Source organism: Prionailurus bengalensis, chromosome C1 (assembly GCF_016509475.1).
Source record: "Prionailurus bengalensis isolate Pbe53 chromosome C1, Fcat_Pben_1.1_paternal_pri, whole genome shotgun sequence".
In the NCBI taxonomy this organism is placed as follows: domain Eukaryota; kingdom Metazoa; phylum Chordata; class Mammalia; order Carnivora; family Felidae; genus Prionailurus; species Prionailurus bengalensis.
This window is the reverse complement of record NC_057345.1, coordinates 107,008,388-107,027,751: the sequence shown is the minus strand read 5'-3', so window position 1 is coordinate 107,027,751 and position 19,364 is coordinate 107,008,388. Positions and strand designations below refer to the sequence as shown.

General features: G+C 46.6%; 1 protein-coding gene across 1 annotated transcript; it reads left to right on the top strand.

Moving 5' to 3' along the window:
• Positions 1 to 6,094: 6,094 nt before the first annotated feature.
• Positions 6,095 to 12,254, top strand: S100A11 (S100 calcium binding protein A11). The gene is made up of 3 exons (XM_043576347.1): positions 6,095 to 6,313; positions 10,844 to 10,996; positions 11,925 to 12,254. The coding sequence occupies exons 1-3, from the start codon at positions 6,311 to 6,313 to the stop codon at positions 12,078 to 12,080; spliced, it is 312 nt and encodes a 103-aa protein (XP_043432282.1). The 5' UTR covers positions 6,095 to 6,310; the 3' UTR covers positions 12,081 to 12,254.
• Positions 12,255 to 19,364: the final 7,110 nt, after the last annotated feature.

Sequence of the window (19,364 nt, the reverse complement as noted above, 5' to 3'; positions counted from 1 at the left end):
GGCTCTACCTACAAACATTAAACTCACTGGAAGATAATGTTATACCAATAACTTCTCACCTCCCCAGCTCTCTCCTTCCCTCTTTTCCACTTTTCTTTGATTTCATAGAGACTTGGTACCACCCACCTTCCATGTCTTTGCCCCTTCATTTTCTGTCCTGTACTCAATGTCCAGTGAAGTGGACTACTTTCCTACCCATACCCTCAACTCTTTCACTGTCTTATCCTTCTGCTATATCCATTCTGTGAAACCCTAACCCTAAATCTACTCTCCACACCTCTTTCTTGGATCCAATGGCTAAATTTCTAAGCACACCTGAAGAAATATAGCCACACAATCACACAACCATATTGATTAGAGTCACTGTAAGTTGTAGCTTCCTAAGCTTTTTTAGCTGTCAGTCATTCTGGGTCAGTTCCCCTCTCCATGTCCCTCTGACATCACTGAGAACCTCCTCAAGTCCTCTGGCCACTGCCACAGGTGGCCTTGCCCCCTGCTTCTTGGCATTGACAGTGGCATCAGGGAGGCGCTCCTCCACAGCCCTCTCAAACCTACGGACTATCTACAGCTTCATTCCTGATTTTCTTCTTCCACCCACAGCTCCTGTAGTACCTTGCTCTATCATTTGTATCCTTTCAACATTTGTCTTTCCATTCTGAGAACTCCTTCTCTGTGGCCTGGGAGCCTACTCATGCCTTCCTCCCTTGGAAGGATGTTTTTAAATCCTCCCTTGGCCTAGACCCCTTCTGGCTGCCACTCCCCCTCTCCTCTTTCATAGTCAATTTTCTCAAGTGAGTAATCCACACCCCTGTCCCCCACTCCTGGCCTCCCATTCACTCCTCATTTGCCTTTCTCCCTACCACTACACTAAAACTGCTCTGGCAAAGGTCTCCTCAGACACAAATGCCAAATCCAGGGAACACATGTCAGCCTTCATCACACTCAGTCTCTCTAAAGACCTTCACCTTGTCCACCACTCCCTCCATCTTAGAGGTCTCTCTTCCGTGGACTTCATGACACCAGAGAAGGCTATGGGTGTCCTCCTGCTTCCCTGATCATGTCTCTCTTTCCTTCCTCCTCATTCTTTAAAGATTGATTTATCCACAAAAGCTGGTTGAGCCTGATCAGAAAAGGACTTCATTTTCGTTGTTAGCCACTGCCACCCCAGTGCTTAGGTCAGCTTCACACACAGGGAAGACCCTTTCTACACAACTACTAAGCACATGTACTGACTGTTGGGCACATTGTGGTGAGCAGGGCACTGGTTCTGCCCTCAAGGAGGTTGCAGTCTGGTGAGCAAGACAGGTAAGTAAACAGGAAAGGGCAGTAGAGTGCAGTAAAAGTCACATAACAAGGAACTGTGGGAGAACATTCAATGGATACACCACAGGCTTAACACAATTCTGTCTCCCAGGGAGCCTCATGAAAGACACAGTGCCCAAGGTTTTTACTGGAGGCTGGTCACAGAGGCACACCCTGTCTCTCTGGCATGTACCAAAATGCCAGATTCCCAGAAGGAAAGCGGGTGTTTGGCATAAACCACAGTTTGTACAAACAGTTTAGGCACAGTGAGCCACTGTTAGGCACAATAAGGGAATGGTAGGAAACCTCCCAGAATCCAAGTTCCCAGAGGCCAGCCACCAACCTTGCAAGAAGGCCTTTCTAAGGACAGTGGTCTTGTGCCGGATATGTGTCTAGCCTAGTCTCAAGAAATGAAGAATGCTTGAAGAAGATGATTTCTCTGTTTTAGGAAAAATGATGCTAAGGGGGTGCCTGGGTGGCTCAGTGGGTGAAGCATCTGACTCTTGACCTCAGCTCAAGTCTTGATCTCAAGGTTGTGAGTTCAAGCCCCACAATGGGCTCCGTGCTAAGTGTGGAGACTACTTAAAAAAAAAAAAAAAGGACCATGCTATGGACTTAACTATGTTCTCCCCTCCCCCACAAAATTCAAATGTTGAAGCCCTAAACCCTAATGTGACTCAACCTGGAAATAGGGTCTTGAGGAGTAATACAGTTAAATAATTAAGTGATTAAAGGTCATAAGAGCAGAGCCCTAATTCAATAGGACCGTGGCCTTAAAAGAAGAGCAAGATGTCTCCCTCTCTCACCACCACGTGAAGACACAGCAAGAAAGTGGCTGTCTGCCAGCCAGGAAGAGAACTCACTGAGAACTAAACTGGCTAGTACTTTTCATCCTGGACTTTCAGCCTCTGGAACTGTGAGAAAATAGATTTCTGTTCTTCCCTCCACCCAGTGTGTGGTGTCTGTTATGGCAGCCCGAGCAGATGAAAACAGATGAGGAGAGCGAGGAAGACAACCAGAGACACATCAGACAGAGCAGCAGAAGTCCTGAGGCAAGAGGGATTTGAAGAGCTATACCCAAATGTCACTGTTGTCAGTCCTATTCTCTCCTAAAGTGATTGCATCTCTCTTCCAAACCCTCCACATCCACACAGGGCATGGATTCGATTGCTTCTGCCTTCTCAGCACTGAGCAATCCCTTCCTCCCCACTTCATGGCCATCTCCCCTTGGTCATTGCAACAATATTCAATTATGTTCCAAGCCTCCAGTCTCTTTCCTTTCTGGTACATTTTCTAGTACACCAAAAGGTGAAGTGCATCATGTCACTCTCTTCCTTAAGACTCATCAGTGGTTCTTGATAGCTCTCAGGATGCAATCCAAATTTTGGGGCAGAGCCCTTAATGTTCTGACCTATCTCTCCAGGCTCATACCCTTCAGCCTCTGCCTCACACTGACCATCACCCCACACCCAGAGTGTAGGACTGTGGAACCACCCACAAGTCCTGAGAACATACGTGGGCTTCATCCCTCTTTACTTCCGCACGAGCCATCATGTGAGGCTTCCTCTGAAGGCAGTGCTCTGAGTTCTAAGCATTTTATATGAATTACGTCTTAATCTTCAAGACAACCACATGAAGCAAGCGCTACCATCCTCTCCACTCGGAAATGAGGAAACTGAGGCACAGAGCAAATAAATGTCTCACTGGAGCTCATAGAGATAGTGGGTTTGAACCCCACACTGTAGCTCAAGTCTGTCATTGGAAACACTGCCATACTGCCTGACTTCACTCAGCCTCACCACTGGGCCATCCGCCTGGTGGATTCTCAGGCATCCTTAAACAGCAGCTCAAGCAGCACTTTCTCCATGATGCTTTCCCTGCTCCCACAACATTAACCACTCATTTCCTCCCCAGCGTTGTCACTGTACCTCGGTCACACCCAGCTATTATGTCTGTCACACTCTATTGTGTCCATTTTAGAATCTACCCAATGCTGCACAGAGCTCAGGTTGCACATAAAAAAACTCCCCACGTTTATTTTCTGAATAGCCCTTTTGCTCATCTGCACCTCATTTTAGTCTCTTGGCATCAGTTTACCAGCCCGCACTTGTCCTCGGCTCCTCACCTGCTTTAGCCCTTTAGCTTGATGCACTATTTACCTACTTTGCCAAATCTACCTTTGTCTGCCATCTATCCTGAACTCTCCTTTGATGAAAACCTGGTAATGAACCCAGCTCAGCATGACCCTGGGCAGCTGCCCAGCCCTGGCAGCCCTGACCCAAAGGAGCTGATGCCCCAGCCTGGTTCCAGACAATTCATACATACTTGGTTCAGCTCTTTTCTTTGGTTTCACTCAAGCTACTTCATGAGGCAGAAGAGTTACTGAAAGAATAACTATCTTACAGAAAATCAGGAAAATGGAACAACCAGGTTCAGGAAGGACAAGAACACTAGTAAAGTTGGACTATAGGCTCTGGTTCTTAGTGCCTCACCATTTATGCAACTCAGCCAATATCCAAGTAGCTACTTCTTTTATTTCTAGTTAGTAATTCATTTATTTTCCCCTCTATTCTGTACACTCTTTCTGAACTTCATAGCTTCTACTTATTCATAGGGTCCACCTCTTTGTAATTTTGATTTGCCATGACCTCATGAGTCTCTCTACGCAAATGTTCAGCTTCAGCTCTTCTAAACGTCTAATTCTCTATGTGTTTCTAATTTCAATTTCCCAAGGGCAAGAAGCTGAGTTGCCTCAGCTCATCTTTCCATGTCATGTCATGAAACATCCACTACTGTCCATTCTATGGTTTGTCATTCCTTGAGTCCAGAGCTAGCCTCAATCCAATCAGCTGTGACAGTGAGCACAGGGTCAAATCATGCAAAAAGTCACCAATGGGGCTGACCCTTCAGCAGAGGCTATAAGTGAGGTGCTTTCCTTTAAAGAGGATTGTGGTATAAAAGGCCCCATGATTCACATATAGAATCATTTAGGCTAATGATTCTTTAATATTTTTTAATCCTAGATTTTTCTAAGAATCGAATGAAAGCTATAGATCCTTCCCCAGAAGGAAAATCTCTTATGCAGAAAATTTCATATATAACTTAAGGGTATTTGTGGACCTCAGTAGCCATCCATGGAACACTCCCCAAACTACCAAGGGTTTAAAGTCTATCCACAGACCACCTCAAAGGCAGACACTATATCATATTCATATTTGTATGTCTTGTGCCTATACTGGGCTTAGCACACAGGTTTCCAAAAATGTTTGTTAAATGAATAAAGTGAAGAATTCATTCATTCATTTGGTAAAATAAGTTTTTCCCATCCAGACAGAGGCTGAGAAGTTCATATTTTATATAAAAAGCAATAGGGCGCCATTTTGTTTCATTCTTTTGTCATGGTTTGCTTCCTAAGTAGGCAATTGATCAGAGCTGTTTGTCAGGAAAATATGTTTTTAACAGTCAAAAGAACAGATTAGTGGGGCAAGAGACCAGTTAAGAAACTGGAGGAATGAGGGATTGAAAATCAAAATTAGAGCACTGGAGGTCGAAATAGAAAATATGGGGGGGAGATCCAAAAGAGTAAAAAAATAAAATTGATAGGAGTTGGTACTTGATAAGATTTGGGGATAAGAAAGGGATTTAGAGTCAAAACCTGGATCCAAAGTTCTCAAGTTGGAGAAGAATGGCAGAATGGCAGTACCACTAGCAGAGAAGGGGTAGATGGGAAAGAAGCAGGTTACTTCTTGAATTATTGAGTGTGGGGCTCAGGTGGGGCTTTCAAGTGGATTCAAGAAAATGTGTGTCTGATGGGGCACCTGGTGGCTCAGTTGGTTAAGCGCGGGACTTCGGCTCAGGTCATGATCTCAGGATTAGTTGGTTCAAGCCCGCTTGGGCTCCATGCTGACTGGGCAGAGCCTGCTTGGGATTCTCTCTCTCCCTCTCTCTCTGTCCCTCCCCTGCTCACCCTATCTCTAAATACATACATACATACATACTTAAACTTTTTTTTTAAAGAAAAAAGAATGTGAGTCTGCAGTAGCTGAGAGGCAGATTTGCTCAGAAGTGACAGCAGATGTCAGGAAGCAATTTACACCATCCACTCCAGTTTTTGAAGCCCTCACAAAGCTCTCATTTCACTGGACAGTTATAACAATGTTATGAAACAGGAAAGGCAACGTCACTACTTTTAACAGATAAGGAGATGGAACTCTGAGGAGAGAGGAGGTTTGTCAAAAGTACTGCAATCAAGTTAACAGGCCCACGAGTAGAACCCAGAGCTTCTGATTCTCAACATGACTTCCAGCTCCACTGCCCAGTGCACACAGATAAATCCCTACTCACACCGCTCCGTTTTTAATTGCAGTGGTTTGAGGTTTTGTGGGCTTAACTGTCTTCGGTTAGGGAGACGTTTGAGACAATGGTACTCGGCACAAATCACCACCGTGTATTAGCCCTCTTTAATGTGAAGGGATAGATAGCCCTGGCTTCTAGGGAACTTCCACTCTACAATAACGGCCCACACTCCGTGCTGCACGTTTTTAAACGCATCTTTCTGCCTCTCTAACCGGAATGAGCTCGTTCGCGGAAAAGAGCCACGGACATCAGGCACACCACACCCAAGACCGCCATGCAGAAGTTTTAATTCAGAAAAGTCCAGAATCTTTCAGGGACAGGGAGAGACGGCGGGTCTCGGGTGAGCGGCGCGCTGGGCCACGCGGGCGGGACAGACAGGTCTGGATCTGCGCCGGGGAGGGGGTGTGGGGAAGGGGTTGGGGGTGGAGACCGGCCGGCCGGGAGCCGGGCTCGGGAGTCGGGCGGCGCCGCGCGGGGCGGGGCGGACAAGTCCGGATCTGCGCCCGAGGGGCGGAGGCGGAGGCGGAGGCGGGCCCGGGAGAGGTGGGAGCCGGACCCCGAGCCCGCGCCCGCCTTCCGGAGCTCACAGCCCGCCGCTGCCGCCGCCGCCGCCGCCGCCCCGCCACAGCGCCCGCGACCGCTCCGCGCAGACATGGTAAGCCCGGCCTTTGTCGTGTCTGCCTCCGCAAAGACAGGAAAAAAGGCTCGGTGTGCTTGCCGCCACGCTGATCCTTCATTGCTGTGGGACGTAGCGGGAAGCCGAGCCGCGAAAGTCAGTCGTGGGAGGGAACTGGGGTAGAGGCTGCAAGGAAAGCAGCCGTAGGTTCCGCCTGTGTTAGCAGACGAGGGGCGGCCACCAGAGGGTCTCTGGTTCCGCCGCGCGGATGCGGTGCGAGCCGGGGGAAGAGGGGCTGCGCCCCTTACCCGATCCCCCTCGGCCGGGAAGGGGGCGAGGCGCGGGGTCGCGCTGGGCCCCTGGCCCGCCCCCGGGCTCCGGGAAGCCTGGGAGACCAGAAAAGTTAAAGGGCGGGACGCGGCGGGGGGGGGGGGGGGGGAATCCGTCAGCACTGGTTGTTTTTGTAGACCAGGAAGGGCACTTCTCAGAACTGAGTCGTCAGAGCCCCGGGGAAAATTGGTTTCAGTAAGCTGTCGGCAACCGGCCAAGACCCCAAAGCCTGTAACCGAAGCCGCTGCCAGCCAGCCGGAAGCAGCCCAGACGGTGGGAGGAGCCCGGTCCCCGCCAAGCCCCTCTTCCTTCCCTTCTCCTTTGAACCCACCACCTTTTCAGGCACTCACGCCAACATCTGTTTTTCTCTTCTCAGCTCCTGCCAACCTGCTTTGAATTCTCTCTCTAGCGTTTCCATTAGGCCACCTCCAAAATCTACCTCCTGCTTGACCGCTTTCGTGAAGGGAGTCAGCAAACTTCTGCCCGCGGGCCAAATAGGGTTTCTGACCCCTGCACAAGCTACAAATGGATTTGACGTTTTTAAGTGGTTGAAAGAAAACCAAAAGAAGAATAATACTTTGTGACACCTGAAGTGACACGAAAATCAAACTTAATTGACCATAAATAAAATTTTATTGGCACACGGCCACGCCCGTTCACTTATGAGTTGTCTGTGTAGTTGCTGTCCCGCTACAAAAGAGTGACAGAGACAACATGGACCACAGTGGCCTAAGATATCTACCATCTGACCCTTTACACAACACATTTGCCAGCCTTTATTCCTGCCCACTCTTCCCTCCTTCCTTTCCATGCAAGAAGGGAATAACAATGTCCCAAGGAACCTTGAAAAGGCAGACCCAGCACCAATAGGTGGTGAAGACTGGGAACGACTGCCCTGAAGGAAGGTGGATGCCTCCATGGATCCTCGCTAGGGTGGGGCTGGGGGAAGCACTTTGGTTAAGAAAGACAACAGCAATGCTGGAATCTTTCAAGTGTTACTTCTTTTTCACATTCCTTTTTCTAACCCCCTTTCCTCAAATGTTGAGTATTCGCAATGCATTTTTAAAATTCTTTCACTGTATCCATTTACCTCACACCATTTTCTCCTTCCTATCGTGGTGCCAAATACAACTGTGAGGGTGCAGTGAGCTGTGGGGAGTGCTGGCCTCCAGGCAGGAGATCTTGTTCTCCTCTCTTCAGCCTCTCTGCTTCACCTTGAGCAAAGCTTTCCTGTCTCTGGGCCTCCCTTCTCTGGAACCATCTCCCAAACACTCTCCAGCTTTACAAATTTTACAATTCCATTTTAGTAATTCGGTAATTGTGTTTCTTTCTTTCGCTCTGGAAAATTACTTCTGAGAAGAAATACAGAGGTTTTAATTTTTTCCATGTGTGGCTGATAGCAACAGTTTTCAAGAAGGGGAAAAAAATGGTCTAAATTATAGTCCTGATGTTAAGGAGGAAAAAAAACAATAAAGCAGAAAGCCACTTTGAAACTAGAGAAGCAAAGCAATCAGAATTCCCCAAGGTAAAGGGGCAGAGGAGCATCTGTAGGCCTAGAAAAAGGTCACAAAGCCCTTAATCCTCAGCCTGGAATCTTCTACCCTATATGGCATGTCCTTCCAGCTGACCTTCTTCCTGTCATCTGACATATTAAGACAGTGAAATTTTAGTCCTGATAAGGAAGACTGTTGTGCAAAAACTCTGTTTCTAGATTATGGTATTCTATTTCACTCGCAGACCCCGGACATTTTTCTTTCCTTAAAAAAAAAAAAAGTTCTCTCTGAGAAAAAAGAAAGCATTCCAACAACATGACTGTTGGGAAAGAATCCATCTCCAGAAGAGTTCACTAGAACCCACCTCTGGACAGGGCTTTACAGATGCTCCCACCTGCAAAGGGCAGCAGTGAGCTCAGCTAGGCTGGTAAAACACATCGTGGAGACACTGCAGATGAAAAGCCTGGGGCGGCCGGGGCAGCGGGGAGGAAGGAAGGAGCCCAAAGCTGTGCCCCTAAGGGCTCGGATCAATCCGAAGCATGTTAATTATGGGTCCCAGCTCTGAGCTCCAGGAAGTCCATGCAAAGACCAAATTAAGGGGTAAAAGCTAATTGTAAATGTCACCGTCCAAGCAAAGATCATTATTAATACCTGAAGTTTAGTAAAGCCTGAGAGGAAGGGTGTGGCTGGCAACTTTTCCAGAAAGCCTGTAGTTGATGTCTGAACCACCAGGGGGCCCTAGGTGAAGGCAGAAATGACCTGAAGACTCTGCAAAATAGAAAATTTCCCTCAAGAATTCTGTTGTAAGGAAGGCAGAGGCCAGCACAGAATTTGACCCTCCAGCTCCTCCTGGTGCAACCACTGATGAGGTCCGGCTCTGTAGATGCCAGGGGAGCTGTATGAGTGGCAGCCTGAGAGCTCTCTTCCTGAGATCAACCTTTGTGGTTTGAAGTGACCAGAGAAGTTCCTCTGGCCATTCCTGTAAGAATTAGTGGCATCTGGAAGAAGGAACAAAGACCAAGGATTGCAGATAGGGACCTGGAGGCTGAAATTCTAGGGGTGGCTCTACTGTGTCAGTTCCCTTCTCATGGCTCTTGTTTCCTCCCATGTAAAATTAATGATTCTTTTTTTTTTTTTTTTTATGAAATTTATTGACAAATTGGTTTCCATACAACACCCAGTGCTCATCCCAAAAGGTGCCCTCCTCAATACCCATCACCCACCCTCTCCTCCCTCCCACCCCCCATCAACCCTCAGTTTGTTCTCAGTTTTTAACAATCTCTTATGCTTTGGCTCTCTCCCATTCTAACCTCTTTTTTTTTTTTTTTCCTTCCCCTCCCCCATGGGTTCCTGTTAAGCTTCTCAGGATCCACATAAGAGTGAAACCATATGGTATCTGTCTTTCTCTGTATGGCTTATTTCACTTAGCATCACACTCTCCAGTTCCATCCACGTTGCTACAAAAGGCCATATTTCATTTTTTCTCATTGCCACGTAATATTCCATTGTGTATATAAACCACAATTTCTTTATCCATTCATCAGTTGATGGACATTTAGGCTCTTTCCATAATTTGGCTATTGTTGAGAGTGCTGCTATGAACATTGGGGTACAAGTGGCCCTATGCATCAGTGCTCCTGTATCCCTTGGGTAAATTCCTAGCAGTGCTATTTCTGGGTCATAGGGTAGGTCTATTTTTAAAAATTAATGATTCTTAACCTTCAATATGAAAGCTGCTTTTGAACATCCAAAAAGCTCCCAAATCTCCCACCCCACACACAATAACTATGCATTTAGTTTTCTTCTAGAAAATGCAGGAGTCCCAGGAATTCGGTATTGCTTTAAAAAGAACTGAATTTCATTTATCACAGTAGCCTCTATATTTGCTTAGAAAATAGGAAATTGTTGGGGCACCTGGGTGGTTCAGTTGGTTGAGCATCCAACTTTGGCCCAGGTCATGATCTCAAGGTTCACGTGTTTGAGCCCCGCATGAGGCTCTGTGCTGAGAGCTCAGAACCTGAGCCTGTTTCAGATTCTGTGTCTCCCTCTCTCTCTGCCCCTCCCCAACTCATGATCTGTCTCTCTCTGTCTCTCAAAAATGAATAAATGTTAAAAAATTTAAAAATATAAAAAAAAGAAAATAGGAAATTATTTAATCTCCAAACAGTGCTTGGTGCACATATGGATTTGTGGGTGTATAGTTATACATGTTTACCCACAGATTCTAGAAACATAAGTAAACCCTGCCACAGTCACACTCATCCAGTCTACTGCTTTAAAAAAAAATTTTTTTTTAATGTTTATTTATTTTTGAGAGACAGAGACAGAGCATGAGCAGAGGAGGGACAGAGAGAGAGGGAGACACAGAATCGGAAGCAGGCTCCAGGCTCTGAGCTGTCAGCACAGAACCCATTGTGGGGCTCGAACCCACAAACTGTGAGATCATGACCTGAGCCGAAGTTGGGTGCTTGACCGATTGAGCCACCCAGGCGCCCAGTCTACTACTTTTAGACACACCCACGTGCTCCATGTGTACCCTCACTATATTTCACCCAGAATAAACATGTGATATGGGAGGGAAGCTCATGGAATGTGACCTTCAGTGTTTGTCTTGGGCTCTTCTGCCCCCTAAAAAACGGCCTAGTCTTTTAGGAAACTCCTTTGGCCCAAAATGAAGGTATGAGATTCTCTGGAGTGTTCTCCAGCATCCAGCCCTTGTCTGAACCCTGACTTTTCTTCTCTCAAGGCAAAAATGTCCAGCCCTACTGAGACTGAGCGGTGCATCGAGTCTCTGATTGCTGTTTTCCAGAGGTATGCTGGAAAGGATGGTAATAGCTCCAAACTCTCCAAGACAGAGTTCCTAACCTTCATGAATACAGAGCTGGCTGCCTTCACAAAGGTACTGCTCCCAGCCCCTTCCCCCAGACTACCCATAGCTCAAAACAAGACCCTGACAAAATGGCTGGGAGTGAGGGCCCAGCAACTGACTCCCCCACCCCTGCCTCCTCTTCATTCACTCCAAGCCAGGGACCTGCACGGCAGAGGCGGAGCCCCCAGGCCTCAAGTGAGCTCTGAGTAACCATTCAAGGACCTTTCCTTCTTTTCTTTGAACATGGTGTGTTTTAAAGATCAAAGTTCTCAAACTACATGACCCAGGGAATGTTGATTTGTTTCTTTCATTTAGGGAAGGAGCATATGAAACAGTAAGTGGTGTAAAAGGATAGTTTTCAAATTTGATTTCTCCATCCCAAAGCTTCTAGGGAAGCCCTGTCCCATAGAACTTTCTGTGATGTTGGAAATAATGTTTTGTATCTATCTGCACAGTCCAGTGTGGTAGCCACCAGACACAGGTGCCACTCAAGGACAGATTTCTAAGTCCCTAATTTAAACAGCCAGTGTAACTAGTGGCTGTAAGTGTGTATATGTGTGGGGAGCTCAGAGGAGTAGAAGATGAGGCAGATCAGGGCCTGCGTCTTCTTTCCACTTCAAATCACTTCACTTCTGTGCAGTTTGTACACTGGAGTAGCAGGTGACACTTGAAAAAGTGTGCCACTACTTTTATACCACTGAATAACCCCTGTCACAGAGGAACCCGGGAATGGGAGCCAGAAAACTTGGGTTCCAGGCACAGGTCTTCCCCTTAGGCGAGTCACTTCCCTGTTTGAGTCTGTCACTGTGTCTGGGAAGTGGGAGTGTTACTAACCCCTAGCCTGTACCTCACACTCTTGTGAGAATGAGATGTAGCAACATAACTGAAAGTATCTTAGAAAGTACAAGGTCAGGCACCATTAATAGTATCATCATTATGGTTATTATTACCTTTGCAGAACCAGAAGGACCCTGGTGTCCTTGACCGCATGATGAAGAAACTTGACACCAACTCCGATGGGCAACTGGACTTCCAAGAATTTCTTAATCTTATTGGCGGCTTGGCCATAGCTTGCCACGACTCCTTTTTAAGGTCTACCCATTTCCAGAAGTAAATCTGAGGGGGGCTCTTGGGCCTGGCCTGCAGACCACCCCCTTTCCTTCAAAACAGCCTCCCAGTCATCATCTCCTCATCACATCCTACACGTCCTTGAGCCCAGAGCATCCACTGCCCCGTGCAGGCCAGTCCTGCTGGTGGTAAATAAAGAAATGGCGTTTTTTAAAATTTACGCTAGAGAGTCAGTACATTTGTGCCAAGGAGAAAGCAGCATGGGAGGGATTAGCCTGATGGAAGCAGTTCCCAGAACTGCACAGTAAATAGTGAAAATACACCTTGGGTGTATTTGTAAGTATGACTCACGGTACCAACAGAATCATTCCAGATCACTCAGACTGATGGAGAGATGTCACTTGTTACTCAATAAGTGTCTATTCACCCCTCCTACAGGCACTACCACAGGCTCTGAGGATACAGTCAGCAAGACAAGGTCCCTCATTCACCGAGCTGACTTTCTGGGGCAGGGGGGAGAGGGGAGAGGCAATGAATAAGCAAACAAGACAACTAGATAAATCCTATGGAGGAAAGACTACAAGGTGGTATGTTACAGGTTACAGGGGCTGGGGAGGGCATTCTTCTGAGATCTCATGTGTGCTGACATCTGAAGGATGAGACAGAGCAAACATTTGGGAAGATGGAGGAGGGACTTCCACGAGAAGGAACAGTGAGGTTCTGAGGTGAGAAAGAGCAGGACGCTGGAGGAATGGAAAGGAGGCCAATGTGGTCAAGGTCTTTGTATTGGGATGTGGGTTTCCTTATTTACATGAGACTTGGGCCAGTGTCAACATTAGTCTTCATTTTCTAAGCCCTCTGATAAAGCAGCAGGGAAAGAGCCTAGAAAAAGGGACCAGAAGGCTGACCCAGGGTTAAAAATAATATGGGGCGCCTGGGTAGCTCAGTTGGTTAAGTGCCCAACTTCAGCTCGTGTCATGATCTTGTGGTTCATAGGTTCAAGCCCTGCATCGGGCTCTGTATTGACAGCTCAGAGCCTGGAACTTGCTTTGGATGCGGTGTCCCCCTCTCTCTCTACCCCTCCCCTGCTCAAGAGAAGTGTGTTTTTGCATCCCTAAGCAGCACAGGTGAAAGCAATTGTTTCCAGAGGCCCTCAGATTTCTTATCCATCTGTGTGAGTTTTCTTAGTAAAAATCTCTCTGGATTGCAGTTTCTGCCCTCATAAATTAATAGAATGAATCAGACCATTTCTGGGACTGCTTGTTTGGTTCTGACATTCCAGAATGAAGACCAGTGCCTAGGCTGGGAAGTCCCTAAATTTTTCGAGAATTTGTAACTACTTCTTGGATAAGTTCCTTAATTCATTAAAAAGTGTTATTATCCCAAAGAACACTGAGCCAGGGAAGAGATGGAAAAACACCAGGCACCCTAAGTTTACTGGCTGATTTGCTGTTCTACCAAGAAATCACTAGCCGTGGCTTTAGGACATCAGGTTGAGGGAACTAACTGAGAAATCTTTACTTGCTTGGCTCCTTCAAGTTTTGAAAGAAGACAGACCCAATCTGTACCAAGCTTCTAATTCAAGATTGAAAACAACTATCTGAAGTGTCTGTTTGGAAGGTGAGTGATGGAGAGAGACCTCACTCCACATCATGGAGAGAGACAGAAGGCATTGGTTGGGGGAAGTGGTGATGAGCTCAGTGAAGGTTGCTGTATTTAAACTGCCAACTGCCCTTAGTAGGTCCAGTTGGCATCTGCATTTGAAGTCTGGGGAGAAGACCTGGCTTGAGAAACAGGAGGGCTTGGTTCCCTCGGTTAAGGGTAGGAGGAAGTAAGAGGAAGAAGACTGAGCAAAGGAGAACAGAGGAGAGTCTGAGAGGTCAGGGAAGAGGAGCAGGACAAGATCACGGTTAGAAGCCACATCAGACAATCACGGTCCTTCAAAGCTGCTGCTTCTCCACACCGTGTGCAGAGCCTCCCTCCCAGGCCTCACACTCTGCCTGCGCATCTCGTCTACTCTGGTCTTATTTACTAGTAGAGGCCAGTGACCACGCGAATCTGTTTCCTCAACCCACTTCTAGTTCCTGAGCTCCAATGCTGCCTCCTAGATTTCTCCATATAAAATAATACAGGTTTGGGAGCGCCTGGGTGGCTCAGTTGGTTGAGTGCCCGACTCTGGCTTAGGTCATGATCTCAAGGTTCATGAGTTCGAACCCCACATCAGGCTCACTGCTGTCAGTGCAGAGCCCACTTCAGATCCTCTGTCCCCCCTTCCCTCTATCTGCCCCTCCCCCGCTCGCACTCTCTCAAAAATAAACATTTAAGAATAGTAATACATGGGGCACCTATAATAATACAGGTATCTTTCACGTACTCAAGTATTAAAGATTTACTTAAAATGTGTAAGACTGTTCTGTGTATCTGTGTATTCATTCCCAGAGTGAATAAGGCAGAGAAGACTCTTCAAGAAACTTGCACTCTGGTTCATTGTACCCCAAACTGAACTCACCGTGCTCCCAAGCCCCCAGCAGGCTCCTCCTCCACTGCCCCCATCTCAGGAAATGGCACCTCCGTCCACCTAGCCACCCTGCCCAGAAACATGGAAGTCACTCCTCACATTCACCCAAGCCCTCAAGCTCATCAAATGCACCAAGATAGCCCTCAAACCCGCTCCAGCCTCCCCCTGACCCAGGCACCACAGCCTCTGTCTGGATACAGCAGCGCCTTCCTCTGCGGCCCTGCCCCTCTCCAGACCCTCCTTCCTGAAGCCTCTGATGCCGTTGCTCTCCAGCTTAAAGCCTTTTGGCAGACTCCATGAGGCTCTTGGGCATGTAAGGGACACAATGCGCCCCCACTTAGCTTGCTGCGCATTGGACCTCCCCTGCTTTGCCCTCACAGGGGCACACTCTACATTCCAGCCATCAGGACCCTTACTTTTCTCAACACACTGGGCTGCACTCACTTCCTGGCCTGAGCTCTCTGCCTGGAGCTCTGTCCCACCCTCCCCACACCCATTCCCAGGTATGGTTCCACTTACCCTGGCTTCTCAGCCTACATGTTTTTTTCCTCCAGGAAACCTCACAATACGAGGTAGGGATGAGGGGGCCCTTCCACGTAGGATCATGCTGTGTGCTTCCTGTGTCATGGCACTCAAACTAACTGGCCTCTGTTTTTCCTGGTGACCTTCAAACTCATGGCATTGACCTATACGCTCATGACTTACATTTATATATCCCCAGCCCAAATCTATCTCTAGAATTCTCAAGTCATTGGTTGAACCCAACATCTCTACCTGGCTGTCCCACAGCCAGGATTCTTGTTGCAGCTGACAGGAAATTCAGTTTAAACTGTAAGCAGAGCAGGAATTTATTGACTCATAGAACTAAACAGCCAAGGGACAGCTTTCGCTTCAGCACAGCCAAAGGGATGGTGTCTTTAAATTCCTGGGCTGTTTCCACCCCTAGGTGAACCAGTGGGTCTGCAGGCCTGCCATGCACAGATCAGTGGGAGCCTGGACCGTGTACCTGACCTTAGTTGGAACTGGGGTGGGGTCCCACCCAAAGTACAGAACCAAGAGTTGGGGAGAGTGGGTCAGGTGGGGGAGACGGATGCTACAAATACAAGGCACACACCCACTAAGGAACACGTATCTCAAACACATGTTTGAAACTGGACTCTACGGTCAACTCCAGAACAACACAGGAGTCGGGTCACCAATGCGCACACAATCAGAAACCCACATGTAACTTTTTAAAACAATATTTATTTTGAGAGAAAGACAGAGAGTGCACATGTGTGAGCTGGGGAGGAGCAGAGAGACGGAGAGAGAATCCCAGGCAGGCTTGGTGTAGCCAGCCCAATGTGAGCTCGATCCCATGAACTGCAAGATCATGAGCTGAGCCAAAATCAAGGGTCAGACGCTCAACTGACTGAGCCACCCAGGCACCTCTGAAAATCCACATAATTTTTGACTCCTCATAAACTTAATTACTAATAGCAAGAACCACAAGAGATTACTTTTTACTACAATACACAATTTACCAGCCAGGCAACTGTTCAGGTGGCAGTATTAGCATCACACAGTGTTTTGTGCAGATACTGGGACACTCAAAGTATCTGGGCTCTCTGCAATGACAACGGGTGGCTACAAAATTATTACAGTAGCGTATATACTACAGTGAGTTCTATGCACGTTTCATACTGCATTTTTACGCTTTACATTTTACGCTTTACATTTCTCTTGGTGGTGCCACATACAGTCTGTAAGTGTGTGTAAGTTTTGATAAAATTCAACTTTTATAATAGATTTCTGTATACTTTATGCAGGAAGTAATAAGATAGACTAGTATTTACATATATTTTATGCACTTATGACATACCTCTTTCTTAACATTTTTGATATTTCGGCTATGCAGTTCATGAGTTTTTTCAAATTGTTACAAATCTCTAAAAAAAATTTCCAATATATTTACTGAAAAAGATTCACATGTAAGTGGACCCGCCCAGTTCAAACCTGTGTTGTTCAAGGCTCAACTCTACATCTTTCTCCCGGAACCCGCTCTTGTTTCATTCCTGGTTTCAGTGAATTACACCACCATCACCCAGCTGTCCAAACCAGGCACCTGGAGATAATCCTAGACGTCTCATGCTCACAACCACATCCAGTCATCACATCTTGGGTTTTACTTCTGGCACATGCATCTCCTCCTCTCCACCCTTGTTGCCTTCTTTCAGACTTTCTTGTAACTGATTCATTTAACCATCTCCCCATTCTTTCTAAAAAAACTGCTTACTGATGACCAAAGAACCACAAATGTCCAAGGGTAATGGATAACTCTAGGGGAGCCCCCATCAGTGAAATCATGTGTTCACCAAGAACATAATTGTGGTTGTTCCTAAACCTGTTTATATCAGTTGTACTTATTCTTTATAACCTGAAATTTAATTAGTGTATAAACCAATAAAATATGGGTATAGATAGTTGTTTTATGAAAGTCAAATTGAATTCTTTTCAAAGACTTGATTAGGGAATTTCACTGAAGATCATTGTAGTTGATTTAGTTGTATCTGAGACAACCATGAACAAATGAGGAAGAAACTGGTAAAAATCTAGAAACATCTTTCACTCAGATTGCCCCATAAGTATCTTTAAATTTTCCATTAAAAAAAACCTAAAAATCATTATGAATATGATTTACACTAGAAAGATAACATAGCAAAATCCTGGTAAACGTACATTTTTTTTAAATGTTTATTTATTTTTGAGAGAGACAGAGACAGAATGCGAGTGGGTTGAGGCAGAGAGGAAGGGAGGCAGGCTCCAGGTTCCGAGCTGTCAGCACAGAGCCAACGTGGGGCTTGAACTCACAAGCTGTGAGATCATGACCTGAGCTGAAATCGGACGCTCAACCGATGGAGCCAACCAGCTGCCCCCATACATGTTTTAAGTAAATGTTTGAAATATTGTTACTTTTATAAATACCCATTTGAACTGATTTCTTTTTTCTTTTTCTTAATTTTTTTTTAATGTTTATTTTTGAGAGAGAGAGAGGTAGGAAGGGGCAGAGAGAAAGGGAGACACAGAATCCAAAGCAGGCTCCAGGCTCTGAGCTGTCAGCACAGAGCCCGATGCAGGGCTCGAACTCACGAACTGTGAGATCATGACCTAAGCTGAAGTCGGACGCTTAACTGACTGAGCCACCCAGGCGCCCCTGAACTGATTTCTTTTAATTAATCAGCTAATTACTGGTCCCTCTCCTTTGGAAAAGACAGCCTCTACTATTTTGCAATAAGCTCTCTTACTCTTCTCCCTGTCCCCAGTTTGACCTCTTCCACTCCTTTCTCCACCCTGTGATCAAAGAGGTTTTAAAGGCAGACTTGATGGGGTCACTCCTGTGGTAAAACGGCATTGCTTCCTCTCAACATGCAGGATAGAAACCAGACTTGTCCTGGGGCACTCAAGAGTCATCACGGTCTGGTCACTGCCTGCCCTCCAGTCTCGCGAAGCTTTATGCCTCTATGCCTTCATAACCTCTTCTTGCTGCCCTGCAGGCCCACTGCCCCCTTTCCACCTCTTCCTGCTCATCCTCTAGAGCAGCACAAGTGTCATCTGCCTTGAGAAGTCTTCCCTACACCCACCTGCAGCCAAGACTGGTTTCAATGTTCTTATTCTATGTTGTCACAGCACTCTGGTTTACCTCTCTCATAAGCACTTACCACTCTATTGCAATGGTGCTTTTACTTGTCTGTCTTCCCAGACTTGCCTGCGAACTCAAGAACAAGAACCTTGTTAAATGCACCCTGACATCACTAGTACTTAATGTGGTGCCCAGCATTTACAGTAGCCCTCTTTATCCACGGTTTCAGTTACCTGCAGTCCAGAAGCACATGATCATCCTCCTGACACACCACCAGAAGGTCAATGGCAGCCCAACACTATGTCACAAGGCCTGCATCATTCACCTCACTGCATCTCCTCATGCAGGCATTTTATCATCTCACATCATCACACGAAAGGCAAGGACAGCATAAGAAGATATTGTGAGAGATTACATTCACATAATTTTTATTACTGTATATTATTGCAACCATCCCATTTTATTATTGTTGTTAATATCTTACTGTGCCTCATTTATAAGTTTAGCCTTATCAAAGATACGTATGCTTGGAAAAAACATAGTATATATAGGGTTTGGTACTACCCCTTGGGGTCTTGGAACATATCCCTCACAGATAAGAGGGGACTACTGTAGTAGATCGGGGAAAAAAAAATAGATAACGCTATAAAATCAGATTTGGCGTGCTTTGTCAGTCAGGGTCCCCATAGAAAACACAGGCACACTCAAAGGGTCACTAAAGAAAGTTTAATAAAGAAACTATCACAGAGGTGTGGGCAGGGATAAGAAAGGCAACGATGGATAGCAAAGCACCAGAACTAGCAAAGTTAAGAAGCTGTTTCCACCACCAGGCCTGACTGGGAAAGGCAAGGGAGCAATAACTGGAAGCCAGCAAGAGCCACAGGTGAGAGGGGTCCCTCCCAGATGTTGTGGCCTTAGGTACAGAAATGCATCCACTGTCAGAGTACACGAAGCAGGAAGGAACCAAGGGAATAAACATCAATTTCTTTCTCTTCCCACCTTCTGATCTCCTGCCAGTGTCTTCCATAGGACAACCCAGGCTGAAGACTAAGCAGGACAGAGAAGCATAGAAAGTGAATCTGGAAGGACAGGGAGGATATCCGATACATTGTAGAGTGGGGACATCAGTATTTCCCTACCACATGGCCATTCCTGCCGCAGAAAGAGGCAGAGGATAAAGTGCCACCACTGAT